Below are 26,698 nucleotides of genomic sequence, written 5' to 3'. Positions count from 1 at the left end.
AGAGAATTTGTGAAGAGTAGGGTGGAGATCATTGGGATGCCATTTTGGCTGAGCCTTAAGATCACTTTTAACTAGGCCTTCTGACGTACTGGTACAGTGATGGAGCAGTGTAACATGCCCCTGGTGCCCGTCCCCCCCCCGCAGATATTTTGGATGGCAAGTCCCATAGTTCCTGTATGTTGGACATGCTGATTGGGGCTTATGGGAATTGTAGTCCCAAACATCTGGAGGGCACTAGGTTGCTTGCTTTTGCTGTACTTCAATTGCAGCATTCAAATAGCCTCCTTGTCAGGCCACAAGATCTAACATAAAACTCAGACCAACAGAGTTATCTGCCTGCAAGGTCCAGGGCTGGCCCTACCATTCAGCAGAGTGAGGCAGCTGCCTCTGGTAGCAGATGCAGGGTGGGCGGGCAGGGAGTTGTGGCATACTGTTGCAAGACAGAGTATTGTGTTCCAAATACAGCTTGCCCTGAACTCCGTAAACTAGTCTATTGCCTTCAAGTGCTGCAGGGGACGCTGTCCTGTCACAAAATATTGAAGGAAGATTCAATTGGCAGTCTGGCTGGCTTCTGTACTTGGAACAGGGGAAGGCATCTTGTCCTGGCAAGGACTGCCTCCCTCATTTGCAGGCTAGTTTTGTTCATACTTACTGTTTCCTCCGGCATTCGATAGCCCTGTCTATCCTGAACTCTGGTAAACTGATGAATCCTTCTGCTTTTTCATCCTATCGGGAGAGAAAGAGGAAACACCGCTGATAAAAAGCAAAAGGTCGAGAGAGAAGATCCCATTCACTCTTTTCATGACAGCTATTGAGTCACCAGATCACTGAGCAAGCTAGAGTTAATGCCAGTTTTGTTTGGAGATGACCTTTAAATATGAGCCCTTTCAATAAGAAGAAGGCAATTTTGAACCTATTCATAACCGGGTGCTGCTCAAAAAGATGCACAGTGGCTTTTTCCCCCTTTCATGCAAGGGATATGTGTCCTTTGAAGCTGATTTCACAGAGGTTGGACTTGGCTGGGGGAGATGGGCGAGAATTTAGTTTCAGTTCCATTTGCATCCAAATTTGGAAAACTCTTCATATTCAGGAAAAGACTTGAGGTTTTTTTAAAAAATGAAGGCAGGAGAAAATTAAACCGATAGATCCTCCCCCTCCCAGTTGTGTCACACCAATAATCTCCTTCCATATATACCTGCCCAGACCCTAAAAACATCCTCAGAGGCTCTTCTCCAAGTCCCCCCATCGAATGAGGGGAGGAGGTGGCTGCTAAGGCAAGGGCTTTTCAGTGGTGGCACTGTGAATGAATTCCCCAGAGAGGCTCGCCTGGCACCTTCATTGTGGTCTTTGCAGTGCCAGGTGAAAAACTTTCCATTTCCTCGGGGTTTTAGTCCTTTAGTTTTCATGCATTTTTTGGAAACCACCCAGAGAGTTTAGACTATTGGGTGTTACAGAAATGCAAATAATAATAATAATAATAATAATAATAATAATAATAATAATAATAATAATAGCACTGCTGCTGTTTTTTTTATCTTGGTTGCTACTTTGGTTATATTCTGTTTTAAGCATATGGTTTTTATTTAGTATGCTATTGTATTTTATGGTTTTAAGTGTAGTCTTGTAAACTGTGTCCAGAGAGCTTCAGCTCATAGCCGGAAGCCATGCAATTGGGTCTCCGGATATTATTGTTTCTGCTTCAAGAGAGCAATCCGATGGTTGCCAGGGACATAGGATGGCTCAGATTCCCCCTCTGAGGTCGGAGACAGTACTCCAACCTCAGAAGGGGGAGTTGGAGATCCAGCAATGGCTATCAATGGCTACCAGCCCTGATGGTTGCGTGCTACCTCCAGTATTCAAGGCTGTAAGCCTGTGTGCACCAGTTGCTGGGGAACATGGGTGGGAGGGAGCAGTTGCACCATGTCCTGCTTTGTGGGTCACTGGTCGACAGCTGGTTGGCCACTGTGTGAACAGAGTGCTGGACTAGATGGACCCTTGGTCTGATCCAGCATCAGGGCTCTTCTTATGTTCTTATGTTCTTAATACCCGGCCTGTCACAGTGGTGCAGAAAGGACTGAGCCAGCTGCCTCTCTGAATTTGGAGAAGCAACCCCAGAGCCTCTGGAAAGTGGTGGGTGGGGCGGGGTGGGGAGAGGCCGTGACACAAGTTATCCTGAGCCTCTTCTAGCCTCTTTCCTTCCCCTCCATGCCCTCATTAGATGGGATAATAAGCCCAACTAGCGAAACACACCCAAGAAGGAGGACAGCGAGGTGAAGAGTATGTCCACTGCTCCAAGCGCCCTGCCGGCTTCAGCCCGGCAAGGCATAGGAAACCCGGAACCCTCCGGGTTTCCGAGTGGTGAGGGTGCAATGGACAAGATAGCGAATGCAGCTGGATTGGGGGGGGGGGCTGAATTTGATTGGGGCAGTTGGCATGGTTGTTAAACTTTCCATTCTTCTACCCCCTGCTTCTAAATCATGCCCCCTTCCCCAAAGCTTCTGCGAGCCCTGCCAGAGGAGGTGCAGGGGAGAATGCAGGAGGAAAGCAAATGCTGATTTAGAAATGGAAACAGTGAGAAGCAGGGGGGAAGGCTTAGACATTCTCCCTTCCCCGGCACCACTGCTCCGATAATGTTCAGGTTCTTTCCCTTCTGGATTACAGAGAAAACGTCTATCTCAGGAGCTCCAGCCAGAGAATTTCCACATCACGTCTAGCTTGGTTTCTCAGCTGCTCCCTCTCTTCGGCCTGCGTCATGGTTCACACATGGGGATTGGCAGCTCAGAGCTCTAGCTGAGCTTCTGCTGTCCTTTGCGTGCATTTCAGCTAGCATGGGATACAGGCAGAGCCAATGACTCCTACATTTATATCCCCTACCCCCCCCAAGGAGATCAGGCTAGCATATATGGTTTTCTTAGGGTGACCCTATGGAAAGGAGGACAGGGCTCTTGTATCTTTAACAGTTGTATTGAAACGGGGGATTTCAGCAGGTGTCCTTTCTATGCATGCAGCACCTGGTGAAATTCCCTCTTCATCACAACAGTTAAAGCTGCAGGAACCTTGCCTAGCATGACCAGATACAAAAGACGGCAGGGCTCTTGCAGCTTTAACTGTTGTGATGAAGAGGGAAAATCGCCATGTGAAATTCCCTTTTCTATACAACTGTTAAAGATACAGGAGCCCTCTCCTTTTCATATAGTCACCCTAGGTTTTCTGCCCGCCCCCACCCATTTTATCCTCCTAACAACCCTTGAGGGAGGCTAGACTGAGGGATGGAAACTGACCATACATTCGAGCATACATTCTAGCTTACATTCGAGCCCACCCATGTATCTGCAGTGTTCCATGTTTACACATATATAGCAAGGGTTTTGAACCTTTTCTAGCCCAAAAGTCAGTTCAACTTTACAGGACCTCTCAGGGCCACATTTCAGTGGAGGGGTATTTTTATTTTTATTTTTTAAAAAACGAGCTTCTTGGGCCTGGCAAAGAAACATGAATGCTGGAGATATCTACAATGGAATCAAATGACTTTGGATTTCTATGGTTATGACTCACAGATTCTACACTAGACCAGCATTTCCTGAGCTGCACAGGTTCTGTGGACTTGTGGACCAGTTTATTTTACTTTCCAGAATTTTACGCAAATTCGGTCACAAAAAATACGCAGATTTAAAAACAATAAGAACAACAACAAAACCACCAACCAGAAATGCACATTTCTCCCAAAGGCTAAGGCATGAAAATGAACATTTTTTTGGGGGGGGGGGAGAATTGTGCATTTGGGGAAGAGGGAGGTATTTGCGCAATTTTGCAACTGTGAAGTTCTGTGAATACAATTTTGCGCAAATTGGGGGAAATGGAAAAAATCCGATCCCACCAATGAGTGGACTATGGAATGAAAGGCACATCCATGTTGTAAGTAGCCTACTGGATTTCTATGCTGGGTACAGAGGAATTGGCTGCTCTCCTTTTGCAGCCCTCTTGGTTCTATGCTGGGCAGACCGCTCCATCCCTCAATTGCCAGTATAATCACTCGCCTGCATGGAAGTCCTTGATGCCCTTGGTGACCAGGCTCCTAGATGAACAGAGGGATGGCCCACACCCCAAATGTTCTCTTTAGCAAGAAGCAACGTGACAATATTCAAGTTGGGGTTTTGCCCAATCTTCCAACCCAATTGCCATGGGTACTCACATTCTGGTTAGTGTACCAATAGAGAGACGAATCCTTCAGGACGAACCAGTATTTTTTCCACTTCTGGATAAAGTAGCCTTTGGCGTCTTTTTTCTTCCACAACCAACCCTCACAATCACCATGCCCCAAATCTTTGCAGGAGATCCGTCGCCGGCTGCTGTTATTCAACGAACCCCCTGGAAGGAAAATGGAAACAGGAGGACTTCCCAAAATCAGAGAAGAAAGTAGGTAACCATATACTGCTTCCTCCCCTGCTTAACAATGGCTCACAAAGAGCCAGTATGGTATACCAGCCAAAGTGTCAGACTGGGAGTCGGGAGATCTGTGTTCTAGTCCCCATGCGGCCATGGAAAACCACCGGGTGACTATGGGCCAGTCACAGACTCTCAGCCTAGTCTACCTCACAGGGTTGTTGTGAGGATAAAATGGGGGGGGGGATTATGTACGCCGCCTTGGGTTCCTTGCAGGAGAAAAGGCAGGATATAAATGCAACAATAAATAAAAAGCAAAAAATGTGCAATTTTCAGTCCAAACTCTTGGAATATGAAAGGGCAATCCATCTGCAATTTCTGACCCCTTTTGCCATTTTATCCATATAATCCAGTTAAGTGTAATTTAGGACTGAAACAGGTGTGACCTGAGAGAGGTGTGATGTTTGTATGTTGCCTTTAAAGCAGGTGTGCGTGACAGACCCCGGGAGAGATTTCATCTCTCTGATGAATGCCAAGGGTTAAAGATGGCTTCTCTGCCAAAGGGTGGCTGCATGCCAGATTTGCATTCCTTAATGGTGGACATCATGTGCTAGCAGATAAAGGAAAAAAAAATCCAACCCATAGTGCATCAAATGTAAGCTATGACTCATTGAGATTGTGCACCTTAACTAGAAAATTGAATGTAACTTAACTTGCTAATCCAGAACTGACCAACGGAAGGGTTAGAAAGAGACTAACACCCTCTTGTAGTCAGGGCCTATGTATACTGTGAGATTCCTTTGTTCTTGGTGCCTCCATTTTGTAGAACAGGAGAGCACCCCCATACGGCAGTATCGGAAGTAAATGGATTAAGAGTAGGGTGACCCTATGAAAAGGAGGACAGGGCTCCTGTATCTTTAACAGTTGTATTGAAAACGGAATTTCAGCAGGTGTCATTTGTATAGATGGGGACCCTGGTGAAATCCCCTCTTCATCACAACAGTTAAAGCTGCAGGTGCCCTGCCCCCTTTTAAATCTGGTCACTCTAGTATAGCTCCTGTAGCTTGAACTGTTGTGATGAAGAGGGAATTTCACCAGGTTCCCCATATATACAAATGACACCTGTTGAAATCCCCTTTTCTATGCAACTTTTAAAGATACAGGAGCCCTGTCCTCCTTTTCATATGGCCACCCTAATTAAGAGTATTCTCCAGCCTTGTGTGTTTGCTTCGCTACTAAAGCACCGGGGTAGCGAGCCTTTAACCCCTGGTTGAGGGACAACAAGCCTACCTCACAGGGTTGTTGTGAGGATAAAAGGGGGGGAGGAGGATTATGTATGCTGCCTTTGGTTCCTTGAAGGAAAAAAGGCAGGATATAAATGCAACAATAAATAAAAAACAAAAAATGTGCAATTTTCAGTCCAAACTCTTGGAATATGAAAGGGCAATCCATCTGCAATTTCTGACCCCTTTTGCCATTTTATCCATATAATCCAGTTAAGTGTAATTTAGGACTGAAACAGGTGTGACCTGAGAGAGGTGTGATGTTTGTATGTTGCCTTTAAAGCAGGTGTGTGTATAAAGGGAAGGGGCTGTCAAATTTTGATCAGAGCCTCTCCCCACCAGAGTTTTCCTGATCTATTTATTATTCATTTACATTTTTATTACATTTATATCCTGCCTTCTTTCCTCCAAGCAACCCAAGGAGGCACAACGCAGCTCACGCGCCGCCCTGAGATCTAAATATTTTATAAATATTGAGATCTAAATATTATACAAATATTCTAAATAAATAATAAATAATAAATAAATAATATTGGATCCAGAAGTTCCCTCTGCTAACAGGAGTCTTATTCTGACAGTTTGGGTAAGGTCCAACTGAAATTCTACTTGTAGTAGATCTAATAATAATAATAATAATAATAATAATAATAATAATAATAATATTTATTTTATTTGTTAACCGCCTCTCCCTCTGGATCGAGGCGGGGTACAACACAAACACAAACACAATAAAATACATATAACTAATTAAAACATTTAAAACTAATACGTTATTAAAAGCAGCAAATTATTAAAAAGGCATCTTAAAATTCAACTGGGTAGGCCTGCTGGAAGTCACATTCATGTCAATGGGTCTCCTCTGAGTAGGAGTTTGGTTGGATTCTACCCAAACTGTCAGAAGAAGACTCCTTCTGTTAGCAGAGGGGAACTTTATGACCCCAGGACTAATAATAATAATAATAATAATAATAATAATAATAATAATAATAATAATAATAATAATAATAATTCAGTCTTTATGGCTTTCTTAAATTCAGAAGACTGTTAAGCCTCCTGGCTTTTCATTTCTTGGTGCTTCCTCTAACATCTCATGATGGTAGAGATTATTGGGACTTTATTTTGTCTGATCTCTTTTTCAGGAAGTAGACAAGAATGGCCAGTGTATGCCACAAGTGTATTTACCAGAGGTTAAGGAGTATGTGGGTGTTATAGGAGCAATATTAAATGCACTCCAACAGGGAAAAAAATTATTTTCATCATTTCAGAACATCCGACTCGATAACCCTGAAATTTTATTCTCTCTCTCTCTCCCTCTCTCTCTCCCCACCCCACTTTTATCACCAGAAACAGAATTTCCCCCCTAATATTCATATCATTTTTCCTTAAAAGCCCAGGGCAAATTTAATTAAAACATTAGACTGTTCACTGTGAAAAATTGAGTTTACATTGTTATATTAATTATATTTGTCCTACAGCTGTGAAGCAGAGTCAAGAGTTTAGATCGCATTAAATTACTATTCTTTCTTCTACGGTATCCCACAGCTAAGCTCTGGAAAGTTGATTCCTTTTGAAATGGCATTCTGAATTCTAGCCAGTTTTAGAAGAACTCCAGAACACACAAGCTGGATATAAAGCAAAACCTGCCCGTTCATCACTAAGATTATTATCTAAGTCCTTGCTTGGCTATCAGCCTTGTTTGTTCACTTACAGTATGACAGTCTTCTCCAACCTGGTAGAAATGGGGAATCTCCTCCCCACAAGTCATGAGAAGTTTGAAAAGAGTTGATCAAAATTACGGTCTGTCTGAATGCCACCTAAACAATTAGGGCTGAATTGCAGACCTAAGGCCATTCTGCCTGGTGAGTTTTTCAGTGTTCGTTTGTTACATGTTTACTGTGCACAGCCTGGGCATACATGGAACTCACTACCACAAGATGTAGTGAAGGCCATCAATGTGAATGGCTTTAAAAGGGGGTTGGATAAATTCCAGGAGGCAAAGGCTATCAATGGCTACTATCCAGTATTCAAGGCAGTAAGCCTGTGTGCACCAGTTGCTGGGGAACGTGGGTGGCAGGGTGCTGTTGCACCATGTCCTGCTTTGTTGGTCCTTGGTCAACAGCTGGTTGGCTACTGTGTGAACAGAGTGTTGGACTAGATGGCCCCTTGGTCTGATCCAGCAGGGCTCTTCTGATGTTCTTATGTTCTTATGTCCCTCCAAGGGTGGGCAGCCTGCAGCAATAGGCCTAATTTCAAAAGCCTTCTCCAAAGGATCAAATCAGTCTCAGGCAAAAGCTATCCATCACTCACTACTCCAGCAGCTCAAATTCGTCTGCAAGTTACCAGAAGGGGGCAGTGTTGCAATTGGTTAGTTCATGGGAATTTTGACCACAGCTAGCCTGAGGACCTCTATAGCCTGCTGCGTGATTTCCTCCTTTTGCTCCTCCCCTTCCTGTCCCCCTCTCTGACTTCCACCATTGCTGAGAGCACATGTGTTTGCACCTTCACTCCTACCAGTGTAATGATACACAGAATGGACTAAACAAACACTTTTGAAACTCCACACTGTACCTGCACTGTATATGCAAGAATATTTGGGAGTAAAACTGTTTTCTCTCCTTCACCGCAGAAAGTTACACTCTACTTTTATTATCCTAAGATAGCTTGTGTGCATGTGGGACTGGTAAATGCTCATTCTGTTTTGCCTTTTTGTTTTGTTTTTCTCTGCTAACTGCCTCCTTCATCATTACTAAATAATCACTGACAATTGCTAGATTCGTCTCTACCCACCATTAGCATCCTACCCCCCTTTGAAAGTAGCTATTCCAGAGAGATCACATTTGCAAAACTAAATGTTGTCCTATTCACACATAGTGGAACTACGTGTGCTTGTTTTCCCTACCCTCCTGCAAGCATGCATGGTCCCAATTCAGATTGGGAGCAAGACACTTTGAGAGAGGAAGGTATGCAGTTTCATATCAAAATTCTACCCCCCCACACACACACTCACATAAGAGAAGGGGGAGTTTAAAAAGAAAAGGGGGAAAAGGTCTCCATTGGAAGGGGGATGTCAGGATGAAAATGGGTGTGGGGGCATTTAAGCCCTCCTCTCCTTAAGCACCATGGTCCACATCGAAATTGGGACTGTGTACACTTGCAGGAGAATGAGGAAAACAATCATATATAGCTCCACTGTGCTTTGTGTTCTTCTGGTGAAAATACATCTCTTCCACCTAAATATGGTCTTGATTTCTTAGTTTCGTAATATTTATTAACTAGCAAAAAAGCCCATCATACGACAGGTGTAGAGGAGCAGTCTGGTGAGGAGGTTAGTGGGTTTTGGCCCCTCTGCTAGGCTGTAAGCTCCTGGCAGTGATCTTTCTCGGAACTTGGAACTTCCATAGAAGGCCACAGTTCCGAGCAATGTTGCGAGATGGCGCCAGAGGGCAAAAACTATTTCTCGAAACTTGGAACTTCCATAGAAGGCCGCAGTTCCGAGGAATGTCCATAGATGGCAACAGAGGGCAAAAACCTATAATTGGCTTGGAGGAGCAGTCTGGGCTTTTATATATCTATATCTATAGATAGATAGATAGATAGTTGAAACAACTTACCTTTGGGCCATTTTTTGCTTTTTACCCTCAGGGAAGCGTAGTGAAAAGACTGGCATTTGTGGGGCGAGGGGAGGGAGAGAAGAAAGAAACACCCATCAGTTACTAGCTAGTACAAGGAAAGTTACACAAAACTGTAGACAAAATCCAATGCTAAACACCACATAAATTATTGTTTCCAGCTGTGATTTTGTCCCCCATTCTTAAAACTTCCATGCAAGCTACTGTTTGCTGTATTTACTTATTTACTTCCCACCATTTTTACTCCAAGAAACCCAATGTAGCATACATAATCCTCCTCCTCTCCATTTTATCCTCACAACAACCTTGTGAGGTGGGTTGGGCTGAGAGTCTGTGACTGGCCCAAAGTCACCCAGTGGGTTTCGATGGCCAAGTGGGTACTAGAACCAAGATCTCCCGACTCCCAGTCCAACACTCTAGACATTACACCACACTGGCTCTCTTATGTGTACCCTAAATATGCAAAGGATGAAGAGAAACATACATTCTAAGTGTGGTGGAAGAGGCTTGAAGATGCATTCTTGTCATGGCTCCAGCCTTAAGCAACAGTGAGGACATGGTCATAGAGGATGAATAGCTGGCCAAGCCCTCAACATCTGTCCTGACTAGGTATGAGACCTGGGGAAGAAGTCTGTAGCTCAGGGGCCACTGTCTGTTTTGGATCTTGTTAGACAAAGCAGAAATCTCATCACGACCTTGGATAGCACACTGCAGGAACTGCTATCTGGAGTCTTCTCCCATAAGGAGCTGTTGTTTCAGCAAAGGACTGCAGTCCCCCGAGGTCTTGGCTAGATCAACACTTTTATTGAAGTGCACTGATAACATTGGGCCACAACCTATATTCCATGTACTACTTTCATAGTTTTAAACTCTGCTTTCTATTCTACATTCGTCATCATTTAACACAAGGTGTAGATTTGGCCTTGAAGAAGGATGGCAAACTCTGGTCTTTCAGTGACTCCACCCCTAAAGTTCAAAAATGACATCCCCACCTGTCCTCTGAAGTGGTACAATCCACTCTGTCATCTCACCTTATCACCTCATTCTGCTCTATGTGTAGATTAAGCCTCGTGCTTCACCCTAACATGGCTGCTTGAATGCATTGCAAACAGGGTCATTTCAGTCATGTGGGGATTCATTCCTTCTTATTCCCCAACAATCATCCAGAATATGGTAGCTGCTTGGCAGGGGTGGCTCCGGGTTTGGGTGGCCATATACCCTACTTTGCAAAGGGCAGTCCTCTGTTTGAAGGCATTCTCTATTTTGAAGCCTAGTTTAAAGAGAAAGAACTCGAAGGAAGGAGAGCAGAGACCTTGAATTTGCCTATCAACAGTTAGCAGGACCTGAACAGCAGGCTGAGTGGTCAGGCTAGGAGTGTCAAAGAAATCCACAACATATTCAAGTGAGACCAGATTTCTATGAATACAACCTACAGATTCTGCAGTGGACCAGCTTTTTCTGAGCTGCACAGATTCGATGGACTTGCAGACCATATTTTTTAACTTTTGGAAGGGATTCGCTCAAGTGTTCATTTTCACAAGTGTGCATTGGTGCAAATACAAATTAGCACTACTATATATTTGCAAACAAATGGAATTCTTGTACACACACCCCAATTTTGACACTGAGTGGACGATGGAACAAAAGATCCCTGAGAAAAGCAAGGAATGAATTAAGAGTTTGAAACCAGAGAAGCCAAAGGAAAGCTTATTTTATTTTATTTTATTTTCCCCAATGGAAGCTTCCATAGCAAAGTCAAAAGGCACTCTACATCTGTGTATGTGCAGCCTACGCGAATGTCTAAATTTCCATAAGTATGAATGGTTTGGATTTCCATAAGTGCACATTATTTCGAATAAATAAAAATCAGACAGCAAAAGAACGCAGATGATCACATCCCATCTCATCAACCCTTCATACATTAACTCGCATTATTCAGACTGCAGAGTCACAACAAGCTACAAATAGAGGGAAACAGCAAAAGAAAGTGCATCATCATAGCAAAGCCCTTGGAGATCAGAGTTAAGAAGAGCCTGGCTAGATTGAATCAAATGTTCATCAAGCTCACCACTGTTTCCCACAGTGGCCAGCCAGTTGTCTTTGGGAAGCTCAGAGGCAGAACATGAAGGCAACATCTCCTGATGTTGCTGGGAGGTAGAGCCATGGCTCAGTGGTAGAACACCTGCTTTGCATGCAGAAGGTCCGAGGTTCAATCCCCAGCATCCCCAGTTAAAGCAGGACCAGAAGCAGGTGATGGAAAATAAACATCTTCTGCCAGGCCCAGTGGACCAGGTGAGGACAACTGGTAGCCCTCCAGATGTTTTTGGCCTATACCTTCCATCAATCGTAGACAGCATAGGCAATGGTGAGGGATCATGGAAGTTGTAGGCAAAAACTCCAGAGGGCCACCAGTTCCTTTTCCAGTTCTCAGAACTGGAAGTGGTACTTGAGAAGAATACAATCTGGCTTCATATTGATTACATGCAAACAATTGTTACCGTCTTCTGATGAAGCACAGAAATGGCATTAAATTCTGGAGCTGTCATCAGAGAACTTACTATTTTGCTCACTATTATTGTCCTTTGTTGAAAAGTGATATTTATGAACCAAATCCATTCTTGTATAAGCAGATTTACTATTGTTAACCATTATTTATTTATTTATTTAGAATATTTACATACCGCTCCCCATCGAAAAATTTCAGAGCGGTGTACAAAGTAAATGAAAATAAAAACAGAATATAACAGTTAAAACAAAATTTAAAAAGAAGCAAAAACAGAAATCCAAGGCTGCATGTTAAAGAAAGGCTTCTTGGAATAAAGATGTTTTCAGGAGGCGCCGAAAGGAGTACAAGGTTGGCGCCTGCCTGACCTCCAGAGGCAGGGAATTCCACAGGAGGGGGCCACCATGCTGAAGGCTCTTCCCCTGGTGGATCTATGTGGAACCACCAGGAGCAGGCCCTCGGATGACCTCAGTGACCGAGCAGGTTGGTAGGGGAGAAGGCACTCTCTCAGGTATCCTGGTCCCAAGTTGTTTAGGGCTTTGTAAAGAAGTACAAGAACCTTAAACCTGGCCCGTAGCGAATAGGCAGCCAGTGCAGTTCCCTCAGCAGAATAATAAGGGAACATGTTTACCGTCAACCATTATTATTGGTTAAAATGACACTTCCTTGAACTGTATTCATTTCAGTATGGTAGATGTACACCATTTCCCATTCCTGAAGACAGCTAGTTGCATTTTCTATCTATCTTTGCTAAATAGAGCTTCTAGCATTTCATTGTATTGGATGTGACCACACCTGGTTGTACATTCAAGACAAGAATGGTCCTACGTCAACTTGAGACCCTGTGCTTTCACTTGCCACAAAAAGTTTACTTTGGTGTACAAGTACCCACATTTTCTGTTCCTGAGTTTTTCTGCTTTTTTCAACAATTGTGGGTGGATTGATTCATTTGTTGACTCAGTGTAAGACAGCTTCATATGTCCACATGCTCCCCAGCAACTGACATCCAGGGGTATCCTTGCCTCTCAATGGGAAGGTCCATATAGGGGATCATCAGCACTCTCGTTACTGGACACTTATGGATTTTCACGGGTCCTATTCACGACACCGTCCCCCTCCCATGCATCTCTTGCTCATTGCGGCCTTCTTTTCATGACAAAAAAGAGACCTCGATACGTCCGATTTATTTTTAGAAATGGAACTTGCCGCAATCTCCTGCTGTGTGCAGGAGAAGCGGCATGATAAAAACGCCCACTGAGCAGGCCATGTGGTCATTGTTTACTTCCTCTTTCTTCTCAGTTGGGAAAGAGGAAGTATTGTGTGTCAGAAGCAGCGGTAAGGAACCGTGATTTCCCCCCCATCTGATGAAGCTCATAGTCATTAACAGGCTGGCCCTTCATTCATTTGTCTGATTTATTTATTTATTTATTTATTTATTTATTTATTACATTTTTATACTGCCCAATAGCTGAAGCTCTCTGGGCGGTTCACAATCATCCTTTAAAGCTATCTATACCAGTAGCCATCGCTACATCCTGCAGCAAGTGACATCCTCAAATTAAGTTTTGCATTATATAAAGAAGGACTTCCTTTTGTCTTCACAGAATCTACTGCCAATCGGTTTAACTAGGCGACCACAAGTTCCAGTACTTGGAGAGACCAGGGTGGGGGAAAACCTCTCTGCCATCCCACTTCATCAGCACTATGCATAATTTTACATTTCTCCAGCATGTCCTCCTCCTACTTTATCTGTTCTCTTTCTAAGCCAAAAAAGACCCAAGCACAACTTTTTCTCCCAGGGAACATACTCCAAAAACTTGCTCATCCTGGTTACCTTCTTTCTGCACCTTTTCTATGAGAACCTTTGTTTGAGATGGGCCAGCCGGAATTGTGCACAGTATTTTATAGGTGTCTTCACAACACTGGATGACTCCAAAGCTGAACCAAGCCACTTTCTTCTGACTCTATAAGGGAAGAAGCTGGTGGGTCAGACAGGGAACTCCCGTGGGCCATCCCTGGCCCACAGGGTGAAGGTTCCCCATGCCTGCTATAGAGCAAGCCTCTACTTCTCTCATTCAAACTGAACCAGGGTCAATAGCAGGACCAGTGGAAGCTGATGGCCCCGATTTCAGTGGGGCTATGAATCCATTCTGGGTTGCAGTCAGAACTAGTCAGAACTCGAAAGGAACAATCCAAGGTTCTGAACTATCTTCAAAATGGATTCAGCACCTTGGATAGCTCCTTTAGAGTCCTGGCTGAAAACCAGAGCAGATTCAAAGCCCCAAGTGACACTGGAGCCAACAGCCTTCGCTGAACAGTGCCCATTTCAGAGAACTTGCATCTCCAGCAAACCCCCCCCCCCAAACATAATATACATGCAGGCATAAAAAATGCTCCTTTGAGCTCCCTCCCAGAATGCCCCACCATCCTATCCTCCCCATCCAGTCTAAAGTCTGGGACAGCCATACCTGCCATCTCTGTTATTACTGACATAACATCATCAGCGTGCCTTGAGCTTGTAAGCAAGAAGAGCCAGGTCCCTGCCCCTAAAAGCTTACAAAGAGACATCAGAGAAAGAAAAGGAAAGGGAGTGACAAGTGTTAAGAGGGGAGGAATATTCACAAATGCATCGCTGAAGGACCCTGATCCATGAAGCTGAAAAGACAGTGATCCTATATACACGTTCCCTGCGAGTAAGTCCCACTGGATTCAATAAGGTTTACTTCTGAGTAGTCCCATATAGGATTGCACTCTGAGGACCATTTCCACATGATCCTTATTATTTCTTTTAAGGGGCAACTTGCTTTGAACTCAGTTCTCCCTGCTTGGCTGCTGCATCTGAAAACAGGAGTAAGACTTACTGTGGCTCAATCCTCCTCCCCATTAAAATACTACTGCAGAACATGACCACTCTGTGATATTTTAAGGCAGTGGTAGCCTTCTCTTTGGGAAGATGTTTTGTGGCATTTTTCGGGCTCAAGTAACCAAGCAGACAGCCAACAAAGATCATTGCACACACGTGCTATTTCTTTTTGTCAGAAGGAATCTTTCCTGACAGTCTGGCCTGAAATTAGAGATAAAAATAGCAGAAAGGCAGGCAGCTCGGCCGCGAAAACTCTCTGCAAGCTTCAATCAGAGCTACCGAGATAACTCAAGTCCCGCCAAAAGATCAGAGAGTAAATTTTAACAAGATGGTACTCTTAGCTTTAGATGAAGAGCTGGGGGCACACGATCGCTCTGTTCACAGCGGCTGCTTTCCAGCTCTTTCTGGCAAAAGTGCCCATCTGAATTATGCACCGTGAGCCATTCCCTATGGGCTGTGTGGTTTGGGTGTGGTGCTCTTGCTAGGTTTGCATCTGTTGGCTGGAGTCAAGAGTAGGCATGTTTGGGCACGTACTGAGGGCCGCCTGCTCCAGAAGGGCCCCACTGAAAAGTGTCCCCTGGATTTGCTCCTCTTCTTGACCATTGCAACCTGCTTGTTCAACGGCCTCTTGCTCTGGTCAAGACAACCGTGGTGGTGAGGAGCAGGAGCAGTAAATGCCATCGCTGACTTGCTCACTGGCTCTTTGCCTGTCAAGCAAACAAGTGGTAGCTTTGATGATGAGAAAGAGGAGGAAGAACAGCTGGTGGCAAGGGCGGTGAGAAAGTAGAGCCATTGAAGGAGGGCCCCCACTGAGGATGTCTTGCTTCCAAAACCTGGAGCTAGCACTGACCATCTTTCATCAGTGGTCCCTGATGGTCTTACTTGGCAGTGGCCGAAGCAGTAGCAGGTGGATGTGTCTAACCACCATTTTTAATTCCCACAATTCTCAGGAGAGATGCTACATCAGGAGCATTGTGGGGGCTTACAATGGCAGCAGCCATCTTCTTTGTGCTGATCTGAGTGATGGAAAGAATGAGATAGGGGCAAGGCAAGCATCTGTGGTGGACGCCAGCTCTGCCCAGCCTCTCTCATTAATCTCAGCTAGAAAAATATGAGATATTTATTTCAGTTCATATGTTTTTCACATCAGAATTTACCCGGTTTGCTCCTTCTGGAACCAAACACAGAACCGAACATAATCCGCGGCTGAAGGCCATCCTTGCAGAGTGCAATTTGCAGAACAAAAAGATACTTTAGGAAAATGCAAACATTTTAAAAAATGCACATTAAAAAAAAAAAGCACACTTTTGAAAAACACACATGGTCAATGGGTCCATTCGGCAAATATGGCCAAAAAAATACACACTCGTTTTCATGCAAAAAGTAAAGGCAAAGCTTGCAGGCATGAACAATAATGAGGTGGAAGCCGAGACGGAACTTGGAGAACCTCAATGAGTTTTGAGTTTTCCTGATTTGCACATCCCTAATCAAAGCTAGCAGGGCTGGGAAGATCCCCTTGTGGCCTGAAACCCTGGACAATGCTCAGCTAAACGAACAGATGGTCTGACTCGATATAAGACAGAGTCCCGTGCTCAGTTTGGTTTGGCACTCAGCTCACAGAATCTGATAGATCTGCCGATGAGGAGAGCCTGCTCCCAGTTCCATCTGCTCTTTGTAGTTAAGGAAAAGCCAAACCACGCATTCAGAAGAATCACGTGGTACCATCCAAGGGAAGTCTTGCGTTCTTGGGCTAAGAGAGCTCCTGACCAACTTTGCACAAAAAGAACACTCGAAACGGACGTGGCATAATCCATATAAAATGCTACTCTTGGGATGCCTGTGAGACCGTTTCCTTGCGGCGTGATGGATTTATGTCCAACCAAGTATAAACTCCATAGGGGACAAGGGGAGGATCTACAGAAATCAGACTATCCATTCCAGAGACAAGGACAATAACGACAACAACTCTTCCTGGTTCATTGTGAAAGACTCTGAAGATGGTGATCAGGCAAGCAAAAGAGATCAGAGAAAGCAGAAGGGATTAGCATGCCTAAAAATAGGAGTCAATCAGATACATTCTTCTTGTTTTCCTCCTCATGCGCTGAACAGCATGCGGAATTTCATTGTTCAAAAGAAGATAATTGAAAAGGACTTTTTTTTTTTGGTGGGGGTGGAGGAAAATCTAAGTAGGTTCATCGAGAAATGAGCAATCGGCTTAGCATTTAGCTTGAAGTTATGAAACGCATGGAAAAATGATCAGAACTTCCACTCTGTCATTCAGCATAAGAGCCAAATGCAAAGGGAGGGGCTGTAAACCCCAGCTTTTGCCCCAGGGATGTCCAGCTAAGAGGGTCTCATGTAGCAGCAGAGCTTGGAAAGACCCTCCGCCCAAGAACTTGGAGAGCAGCTGACAGTCGGGGTGGAAAGGTCTGGACCAGATGGGGCAATGATATGAATTCAGTCGGTGGCAGATTCGTATAGGCATAGAGGAGGCACAGCTTCGTGCTGCTACAGGAAACAGGAAGAGGCTGGGTGATGCATGTGTGGACGTGCGGTTACAGTCTTGCTTATGCCTCCCTCTACAACTGCACCAAATTGCATGTCATCAGAGCCTAGCATCCGCAATGCAGGAAGTTGAGCCTGTGGTTTTTGTTCACACACGCGCTGCTTGTGACTGAATTGCCCTGGCATCACCGCCTCCTTCTCCTCTCTGACATGCTGAATTATGTCACTGGTTTAGGGCTGGAAGAAATGATTATGTTAAGTACTTTATTGGGTAAGGGCCAATTCTATTGGGGTCATACGGCTGTGACGTGGTGTGCTGGAATTTCCCAAAGTGACAGGAACGTCCATTTTGCTTGCTGCCTTAAATGTTTTAAAAACGTTCCCTTGGTTGGCTTCCTTCTTCTTGAACGAAAGTAGCTGCTTGCCCACTGATGGGTCTAAACTGTCATGAAGATATGACACCTGTTCGAACCATCCTCATTGTCGTGTTTCTCAGAACACTCCTGCTTTCGATGGGAGGCAAATGACGAGGCTTGCTAAGTAATCTACAAAGCTTTTATTAAGCAATAAATGTCTCTTCTACCTGAATAAAGTCTAACCTCTTGGAAACGTCTCCCTAGGCAAAACTATGCAAACAAAGCAAGACAATTGTCCGCTCAAGAAGAATAGGAAGCCACTTCCCAAATGCCCTTAACTTCAGAGAGCCTGGTACGGAGGCAGGTTCTGGGGTAATCGAACCAACTTTCTCACACCTTCCTCCTGCACCGTGCATTTGAGCTTCCGGCGGACCCTAGCATCAGCTAGCTTGTTGGGACGCTCACCTCCATAAGAAGGCTCACTTCCCACTGTGTGTGTAGGATTTGGCCTTGAGGAGATAAGCTCTGGAGAGGGCTGACTCCCAGCTGGGGAATCGCCCGTGAGAGCTTCCTCCCCAGGCTGGCTGGTGTCTGGTGCTGCATCTTCTAGTTCTGAATCTGATTCTGATTGATTACCTGAAACACCTTCTCCCAAAACAGGGGCAGTAGGTTTAGACATGACACTCATTGGCTGTCAGACTGTTTCCACGTCCCATTCAATATGGCACCTTGCTCTTTAACATCCTAACCAATTTGGGAACACTGTTTTTCAAAGAGCACCTTCTCCAGTATGTCTCCCAACCCAGGCATTAAGATCAGCTAAGAAAGCCGTGCTCTGGAAACCATCCACTTAGATGCTAGACCAGAGGTGGGTAGAAGGTAGTTCAGGATCATAGAATCATAGAAGAGTAGAGTTGGAAGGAGCCCACAAGGCCATCGAGATCAACTGATAGTTCTTTGGATGATTCGTAGTAGACCAGCAAGGGTTTCTGACTCCCAATTATCCAACAATAGGTAAAACTCAAATGTTACGATCTCCTAAATTAGGTGGCTAAAAAGGAACGTAGGGGGAGAAACCAGGAGTGGGTTTTTTGAATGAAAGGACTTGTAACTTTGGATAACTCCTGGGCTGAGCACGTCCTCAGGGCATCCCTGTTCCTTAATTGTTAGCCTGAGTCTATCCACTTGAGCCACCGTTTTGCACTTGGTTGAGGGATCTCTGGGTTCTAGTAAAAAAATGTATCCTACAAGCCTGAAATCTGCTCACGCTAGACCATACACCACAAGAGGTGGGTCCTTTTCTGTGGCGGTCCCTATTCTTTACATCTCCCCCACCCACCCCCATCACTGGAGGTGCAGCAATCTCTTTTCTGGGGGGAGTCAAAACATTCCCTTTACCACTGTGCCTTCTATAATTGGACGATTAATGGCACAATCCTATGAATGTTTAGACAGACACATCCTACATCTCCCAGCATTCTTCAGTCAGCATGTTTAGACAAAAGAAGTCCTACAACTCCCAACATTCCCCAGTCAATATATTGTATTTTGTATTTGGGTTTTTAGATTGTTGGATGTTTTATTATGTTCTTAATGGTTTTAATTTTTGTGAACCGCCCAGAGAGCTTCGGCTATTGGGCGGTATAAAAATGCAATAAATAAATAAATAAATAAATGCTGGGAGTTGTAGGACTTTTTTTCAGTTTTAACATACCTAGGATTGCACCATTAGTGTTGCAAGTCTGTTGACCCTAACCAGTGAGCAACCATCACTGAACTTAGTGGGAACTTACTTCTGAGTAAATATACACAGGATTGGGCTGTAAAGTTTGCAAAAACAAAACCCACAGAACCTGGAGGAGCCCCCATGTTGGCTGGGAAATGATGAGAATTGTAGGACTCCCCTCCCCCCGCCTGTCTACATGTAGGACTTGCAGCCTAAGCAAAACCTTGTTTTGATGCTAAATGTTCAGACTCATTGACCCCATTCAGACAACAAGGTAAACCATGCTGCTTAACCACAAAATGGTTAACGGAATGCTTAACCATGGTTTATGGTGTCATCTGAAACATGTTTTCCCTAACCATCTGCCTCGTTAACCACATTGTGATTAAGTTCACTAAGGAAAACTTAACCACAAAAGGGTTAAAAGTGCAAGCATTCCGCATGTAGTTAGCATTAACCACAGCTAAACATGGTTAAGCTAACCACAAAGCCCAGAGTGTCGTCTGAACCAGGCCAGTATAAGGCAGCTGCATCTTTGGATGTCTATTTATTTATTTATTTATTTATTGCACTTGTATACCGCTCCCATAGCCAGGGCTCTCTGGGCAGTTTACAGAAATTCTAAAATTAAGATAAAACGAGTATACAAAATTTAAAATTCTAAAACACAGAACATACACACAAAAGCATTAAAAACCATTAAAAAAAAACTAAACATGTGGGTGATTAAGATGTGCCACCATATGCATGGGCAAAGAGGAAAGTCTTAACCTGGCACCGGAAAGATAGCAGCGTTGGTGCCAGGCGAGCTTCGTCAGGGAGATCATTCCATAGTCTGGGGGCCACCACCGAAAAGGCCCTGTCCCTCATTGCCACACTCCGAGCCTCTCTCAGAGTAGGCACCCAGAGGAGGACCTTAGATGTTGAATGTAGTGACCGGGTATATTCACGTCGGGAGAGGCGTTCCGTCAGGTATTGTGGTCCCAAGCCCCGTCCATTGCAATGTGCCTGGTAGGGGAAATCTCCTCTGGGGTTGTGCCCTCTGCAGTTAAAGCTGCAGGAGCTATACTAGAGGGACGAGATTTAAAAGAGGGCAGGGCACCTGCAGCTTTAACTGTTGTAATGAAGAGGAGATTTCACCAGGTTCTCCATATATACAAATGACACCTGCTGAAATTCCCTTTTCAATACAACTGTTAAAGATACAGGAGCCCTGTCCTCCTTTCCATATGGTCACCCTATCGTTGGCAGGGTGTGCAATTTTCATCAGGACCACAGTGGAGGTGGAAAGGGTTAAGCCTCCACACCCCACACACCCCACATGCTGTGATCCCAGTGAAAGTGCCTCCCCTGCAGCTGCTATTAATGGTTTAAAAAATCCTTTTAAAAAGCCAGTCCCAGATGCAGCCGAAAGTGATGCACAACATTGTCGTCTAGTTTGGCTGTACAAGTCACAAAGAGAAAACCAGGGGAAGCCCACAGAGGAAGCGACACACAGCCTTCCCATATGATCAGATAGCCTTGCGATGCTTGGCTGTGGCAGCCAGGTGAGATAGTAATTCATAAGGGGATAAGAGCACTGTGTTCTGATAAGGAGAAAAGAAAAATAAACGTGATTTGTCAATCCCTTATTTCACAGGCGTCACAATTTCCTACCGGGACCGTATCAAGCCGCACAATCAAGACTCGGTATGCGCTGCCTGAACAGCGACGTTTTCTCATTCCGAAATGACTCTTCTTCCTTTCTTGCATTTCTTAAAACCATTAATTGAAGCTCCACCAATATCAAGGAGCCGAGTTCTGCCTACACTACAAAGCGCCATTCAAGGACGCTCCCTTTATCAGGGAGTGTATTTAGCATCTTCGCCTGCCATTGTCAATACGATGCACAGCCCCAGTGTATAAGCTGGCATTTGAATCGTGTCTGAAGATCAGCAGTGGCAGGGGAGCGGGTATCTAAGCCTTCCCCCCCCCCCCGGCAAAATAAAATAAAATAATGCCCCTCCAGCTGTTGCTTGCCTTCCAGATATATTCTCCTCCCCTCCTCTCATGGGACAACCCCCCCCCCATTGCTACGACCAATTTATCACACACTCTGCACACATCGCAGCTTCATTTCAATTTAAAATAAAGTTGGATCTCCCTATAACACTGTTTTACCCTATGAGACATTGCTTGCGCTCATGATTTGAGGTGCAGGCTGGGAAGGAAGGGGTTAAAGTGCCAGAAGGGTGTGTGTGAAATCTGGCAGGGCCTGAATGTCAATAAGTCAACAGGGACGAAACCAGAGATGGGCAGGACCAGATCCCAAAGCAGGCAGGGATACCCCTTCTCTCTCTCTGGCCATTTCTACACCAGCCCGAAAATGTGGGCTGGTCACAGCCGAGTCCCTGTGCATTCAAATGATGCACAGGGACTCCCGGGAGGAAGCAGAGATGAGAACGGGTTTTCCCAGGGATAAGTACTCCCTGGGGACATCCAATACTTCCCGTGGTCTCGGGATTGTCCTGAGACCACGGGAGATGTGGCCACCTGTCCTGGCTTCTTCCCTCCTCCCTCTGAGTAGCAGGGATCAGTAGAGGGAAGGAACCGGGCTGGGAGGAATCGGGGGAGTGGGGTCAGGGCTTTTTTAAAAAACCAAACAACTCACGTTTTGTTGGAGCACACATGCTCTCATCTCCTTTAAAAAAAATGGCGGGTGGAACACCCTCCTTCCTCCTGGGATGTCACGACCCCATGTGGATTAAGGGGAGGATCTCATGATCAGGATCTCCTGAGATCCTCCCCCCTCCCTCTACACCAGGCTCGTGTAGAATTTTATTATTATTATTATATTTATATACTGCCCCACAGCCGAAGCTCTCTGGGTGGTTTACAACAATCTCTCTCTCTCTTTCTCTTTCTGCCAAGTGTGTTTGTGCACATTTTTCAAAAGTATGCTTTTCATGCACATTTTTCAAATGTACATATTCATTTATTTGTTTTATTTATTTATTTATTACATTTTTATACCGCCCAATAGCCAAAGCTCTCTGTCATTGAACACATTATGGGGGGGTCAGCGAATGACACAGACAGATTGGAAATGTATGAGCTTTGACTGCGAATTTAATCTGAATCTGTCGTTGATCTGGAAGGTGCAAGCTGGGTAAATCCTGATCAAAAATGAACTGAAACATCTCTCATACATTCCTACATTATGCATGGTGTGGAGAATGTAGATAGGGAGACATTTTTCTCCCTCTCTCAAAATATAAGAACTAGGGTGACCCTATGAAAAGGAGGACAGGGCTCCTGCATCTTTAACAATTCTATTGAAAAGGGTATTTCAGCAGGTGTCATTTGTATATATGGGGAACCTGGTGAAATTTCCTCTTCATCACACAAGTTAAAGCTGCAGGTGCCTGGCCCTCTTTTAAATCTGGTCACTCTAGCATAGCTCCTGCACCTTTAACTGTTGTGGTGAAGAGGGAATTACACCAGGTTCTCCGTATATACAAATGACACCTGCTGAAATTCTCTTTTCTATGCAACTGTTAAAGGTACAGGAGCTCTGTCCTCCTTTTCATATGGTCACCCTACAAGAACCCAGTGGGGTCGTCCCATGAAGCTGAATGGTGGGAGATTCAGGACAAATAAAAGGATGGACTTCTTCACGCTGTTTTACTATGGAACTCACTACCACAAGATGTAGTGATGGCCACCCATTTGGATGGCTTTAAAAGGGGGTTGAATAAATTCCTGGAGGAGAAGGCTATCAATGGCTACATGCCCTGATGGTTGTGTGCTACCTCCAGTATCTGAGGCAGTAAGCCTGTGTGCACCAGTTGCTGGGGAACATGGGTGGGAGGTTGCTGTTACACCATGCCCTGCTTTGTTGGTCCCTGGCCGATGACTGGTTGGCCACTGTGTGAACAGAGTACTGGACTAGATGGACCCTTGGTCTGATCCAAAATGGCTCTCCTTATGTTCTTACCTAGGGATGGATGGAACAACCTGGGTCCAGAGCAGCAGGCACTCTGGACCTTGCTGCTGTTGCTTGCCTGCGTGAGCCGGGCTGTGTGAACCTCAGGATTGCTCAACAGGCAATCTGCAAGCACCCGCAACTGCCTGTTTCTGGGCTCCCAAAAGTGCGCAGGTCTGATCTTGCGCACAGTGGCTTCCCTAAATGGCCATTGCTGCAAGATCAGATCTGCACGCTTTTGAGAGCCTGGCTTTTACGGAAAATGCCGGCTCACAGAGAGAAGCAGGCAGCTGTGGGGTGCTCGTCGACAATGCAGCACATGAGCTTCAGCACCCCATGGCTCAGTGGGGCGCTGGATAGGGGGCTGCCCACCGGATTCCTGGATCCAACCAGATGCACACGACAGCCCTAACTATGCTATCAATTCCTTGCTGATCTGGGGAATAGGTTAGACACTTTAAAATCTTCTTAGCAAACTATACCACTCATCCCTAAAATCTTCTGTCAGCCCTCCAGGTAAGCTTCCCAGTTAATTATACCTACTGACAGTATTTAGGGAATGGAAATGGATCGCTTTCAGAGTAACCTGAGCTGTCCCTTAAAAAACAAACAAACCCATTATCTCTGTCTGCAAAGCTGGATCCGCATGTATAAGTGACAAATTTGCTCTCAGATGTCACCGCTTACTCATTCCCTGTCAGAAAGCCACATAAATCAATTCGTATGAAAATGAATGTCATCAGCAGCTGCGTTCAAAGTTGGTGCCTTGTTTGGAAATCTTGAATGCCCACCTAATTGCGCGCTTTGCTACCAAAAAAAAAACATTCCTCTGGGTTACTTAGAATACAGCTTACAATGCAAGGCAGCACGCTGCAAAGGCAACGGCATCACCAGGCCTTCTGCTCAGAGCACTCGGCGGTTCAGCTAATGATCCCGTGTTCGTTCCACGAAGAACAGCCTGCAGGAAGGGAACATTCTTGGCAGCCTGGCGAGGGGCAGAATCGGCTCACACAAAAACGCACACAACTCGCTTTGAGCCGGCCCAGCAAGCTTTTGCACAAGGAGCTTTGAGAGGCTTTAGTTGATGCCTAGGGAAAAGCCTCCACAAAGCACCTCCGAAAGACGATGGAGACAGAGCTGGCATGCAGTCCTATCCGGGTTTAGAAAAAAAGGCCTACAATTCCCAGCATTCACTGGCTAGATCAAATGTCCAGACATGCATAGGGTTACACCCTAAACAGCTATATTTGAGAGCCAGTGTAGTGTAGTGGTTTAGAATCATAGAATCATAGAATAGCAGAGTTGGAAGGGGCCTTCAAGGCCATCGAGTCCAACCCCCTGCTCAGTGCAGGAATCCACCTCAAAGCATACCCAACGGATGGGTGTCCAGCTTCCTCTTGAATGTCTCTAGTGTGGGAGAGCCCACAACCTCCCTAGGCAATTGGTTCCATTGTTGTACTGCTGTAACAATCAGGAAGTTTTTCCTGATGTCCAGCCAGAATCTGGCTTCCTGTAACTTGAGCCCATTATTCCGTGTCCTACACTCTGGGACGATCGAGTGTCAGACTGGGAGTCGGGGGATCCAGGTTCTAGTCCCCACTCAGCCATTGAAGCTGACTGAGTGACTCTGGGCCAGTTGCAGCTTCTCAGCCCAATCTACCTCACAGGGTTGTCGTTGTGAGGATAAAATGGAGAAGAGGAGGAGGATTATGTATGCAGCCTTGGGTTCCTTGGAGGAAGAAAAGGCAGGATATAAACGCAATAAAATAAAATGAATATATCATTTGAAACAGTGTTGGATCTAAATTTGAGTTCTCCACTGCCTCCTCTTTCCTGTCACCCAGTTCTTTTAATCTCTCCCCCATTCCCTCTCTCTCTCTCTCTCTCTCTCTCTCTCTCACACACACACACACACACACACACACTTTCAATCCACGCTTCACAGCAGAGATGTTTTTCTCAGTGCAAAGACAGAAAAGAGTAAAAATGGAGTAACTCCTCCCTCCCTCCAAACAGGGCTGTGGCCCAAGTCAGTGGGGCTGCTAGGGTTGAACCTTAGGGCTAATATTTGCAGCCTCACCACCACTACACTTGGCCAAATGACCACACAGGAACCAGCAGGGAATGAGACCACAAGAAGAGCCATGCTGGATCAGACCGAGGGTCCATCTAGTCCAGCACTCTGTTCACACAGTGGCCCACCAGCCATCGGCCAGGGACCAACAAAGCAGGACATGGTGTAACAGCACCCTCCCACCCATGTTCCCCAGCAACTGGTGCACACAGCCTTACTTCCTCAGATACTACAGGTAGCACATAGCCATCAGGAGCAGTAGCCAATGATAGCCTTCTCCTCCAGGAATTTATCCAACCCCCTTTTAAAGCCATCCAAATTGGTGGCCATCACTACATCTTGTGGTAGTGAGTTCCATAGTAAAACAGTGTGAAGAAGTCCTTCCTTTTATCTGTCCTGAATCTCCCACCAATCAGCTTCATGGGATGACCCCATGAGGTTCTCGTATTTTGAGAGAGGGAGAAAAACGTCTCCCTATCTACATTCTCCACACCATGCATAATGTAGGAATGTATGAGAGATGTTTCAGTTCATTTTTGATCAGGATTTACCCAGCTTGCACCTTCCGGATCAACGAATTCCTCCAGGAATTTGTCTAATCTCTTTTTACAGTTGGTAGCCATCACAACCTCACTCGGTTGCAAATTCCATAGTTTAACTCTGCGCTGTGTGAAGAAGTCCTTCCTTTTATCTGTCCTGAATCTCCCACCAATCATCTTCATGGGATGACCCCATAGGGTTCTGGTATTTTGAGAGAGGGAGAAAAATGTCTCCCTATCCGCATTCTCCACACCATTTATGATTTTGTAGATCTCTATCATGTTTCTCCTTAGCATCCTTTTTCCCCAGGTGAAACAATCCCAGCTGTAACCTTCCTTCATAGGAGAGATGGTCCAGTCTCCTGATCATTTTAGTAGCTCTTTTCTGCACCTGATCCCTATTCCCTTGTCCCCATGTAAGAAAAAATGAAGCACGTCTCTCAATCTGCTCGATCCCATGGCAAGGAGGGCCTCTAGGCAAGAATGCTTTGACGCAGTTTGTGCATGTAAGAATTCTTGCACGTGGCCCCCAACTTCGATCCACATCTGCATGGGTCCTTGGAGGGGGCAGAAGCAGGCCCCCCAACAGCACACCTGCACTCGGATCCAAAAACCCTAGGGGTGGCCCTGCAAAGCTGAGCACGGGGTGAGGGGCCACCAAAGGTACTTCTCGCTCAGGGTGCTATTTATCCTAGGGTATATTGGGCTGTGACAAAGCAAAAGGCAACATTTCCTGTATGCACTATTGGCCCCTGCCCTGCTCATCATGAAGCTCATTAACTTTATGCAGTCCATTGCCACGAGACATTTATTTATTTATTTAGTACTGCATTTATATCCCGCCTTTTTCCCTCCAAGGAACCCAAGGCGGTG

At 45.3% G+C, this 26,698-nt stretch overlaps 1 protein-coding gene across 1 annotated transcript in view; it reads right to left on the bottom strand.

The window, feature by feature from the left end:
- LOC134409345 (connector enhancer of kinase suppressor of ras 2-like) overlaps window positions 1-26,698 on the bottom strand; it is a 376,171-nt gene that overhangs the window by 23,568 nt on the left and 325,905 nt on the right. The window contains exons 17-20 of the mRNA XM_063142057.1: window positions 8,857-8,869; window positions 7,182-7,192; window positions 4,193-4,368; window positions 653-726 (exon numbers count right to left, since the gene is read on the bottom strand). Of these exons, the coding sequence (XP_062998127.1) occupies window positions 653-726; window positions 4,193-4,368; window positions 7,182-7,192; window positions 8,857-8,869 (274 nt within the window). The remainder of the gene's footprint in view (window positions 1-652; window positions 727-4,192; window positions 4,369-7,181; window positions 7,193-8,856; window positions 8,870-26,698) is intronic.

Source organism: Elgaria multicarinata, chromosome 15 (genome assembly GCF_023053635.1).
Source record: "Elgaria multicarinata webbii isolate HBS135686 ecotype San Diego chromosome 15, rElgMul1.1.pri, whole genome shotgun sequence".
NCBI classification, from domain to species: domain Eukaryota; kingdom Metazoa; phylum Chordata; class Lepidosauria; order Squamata; family Anguidae; genus Elgaria; species Elgaria multicarinata.
This window is presented reverse-complemented; position numbering and strand designations above follow the sequence as displayed.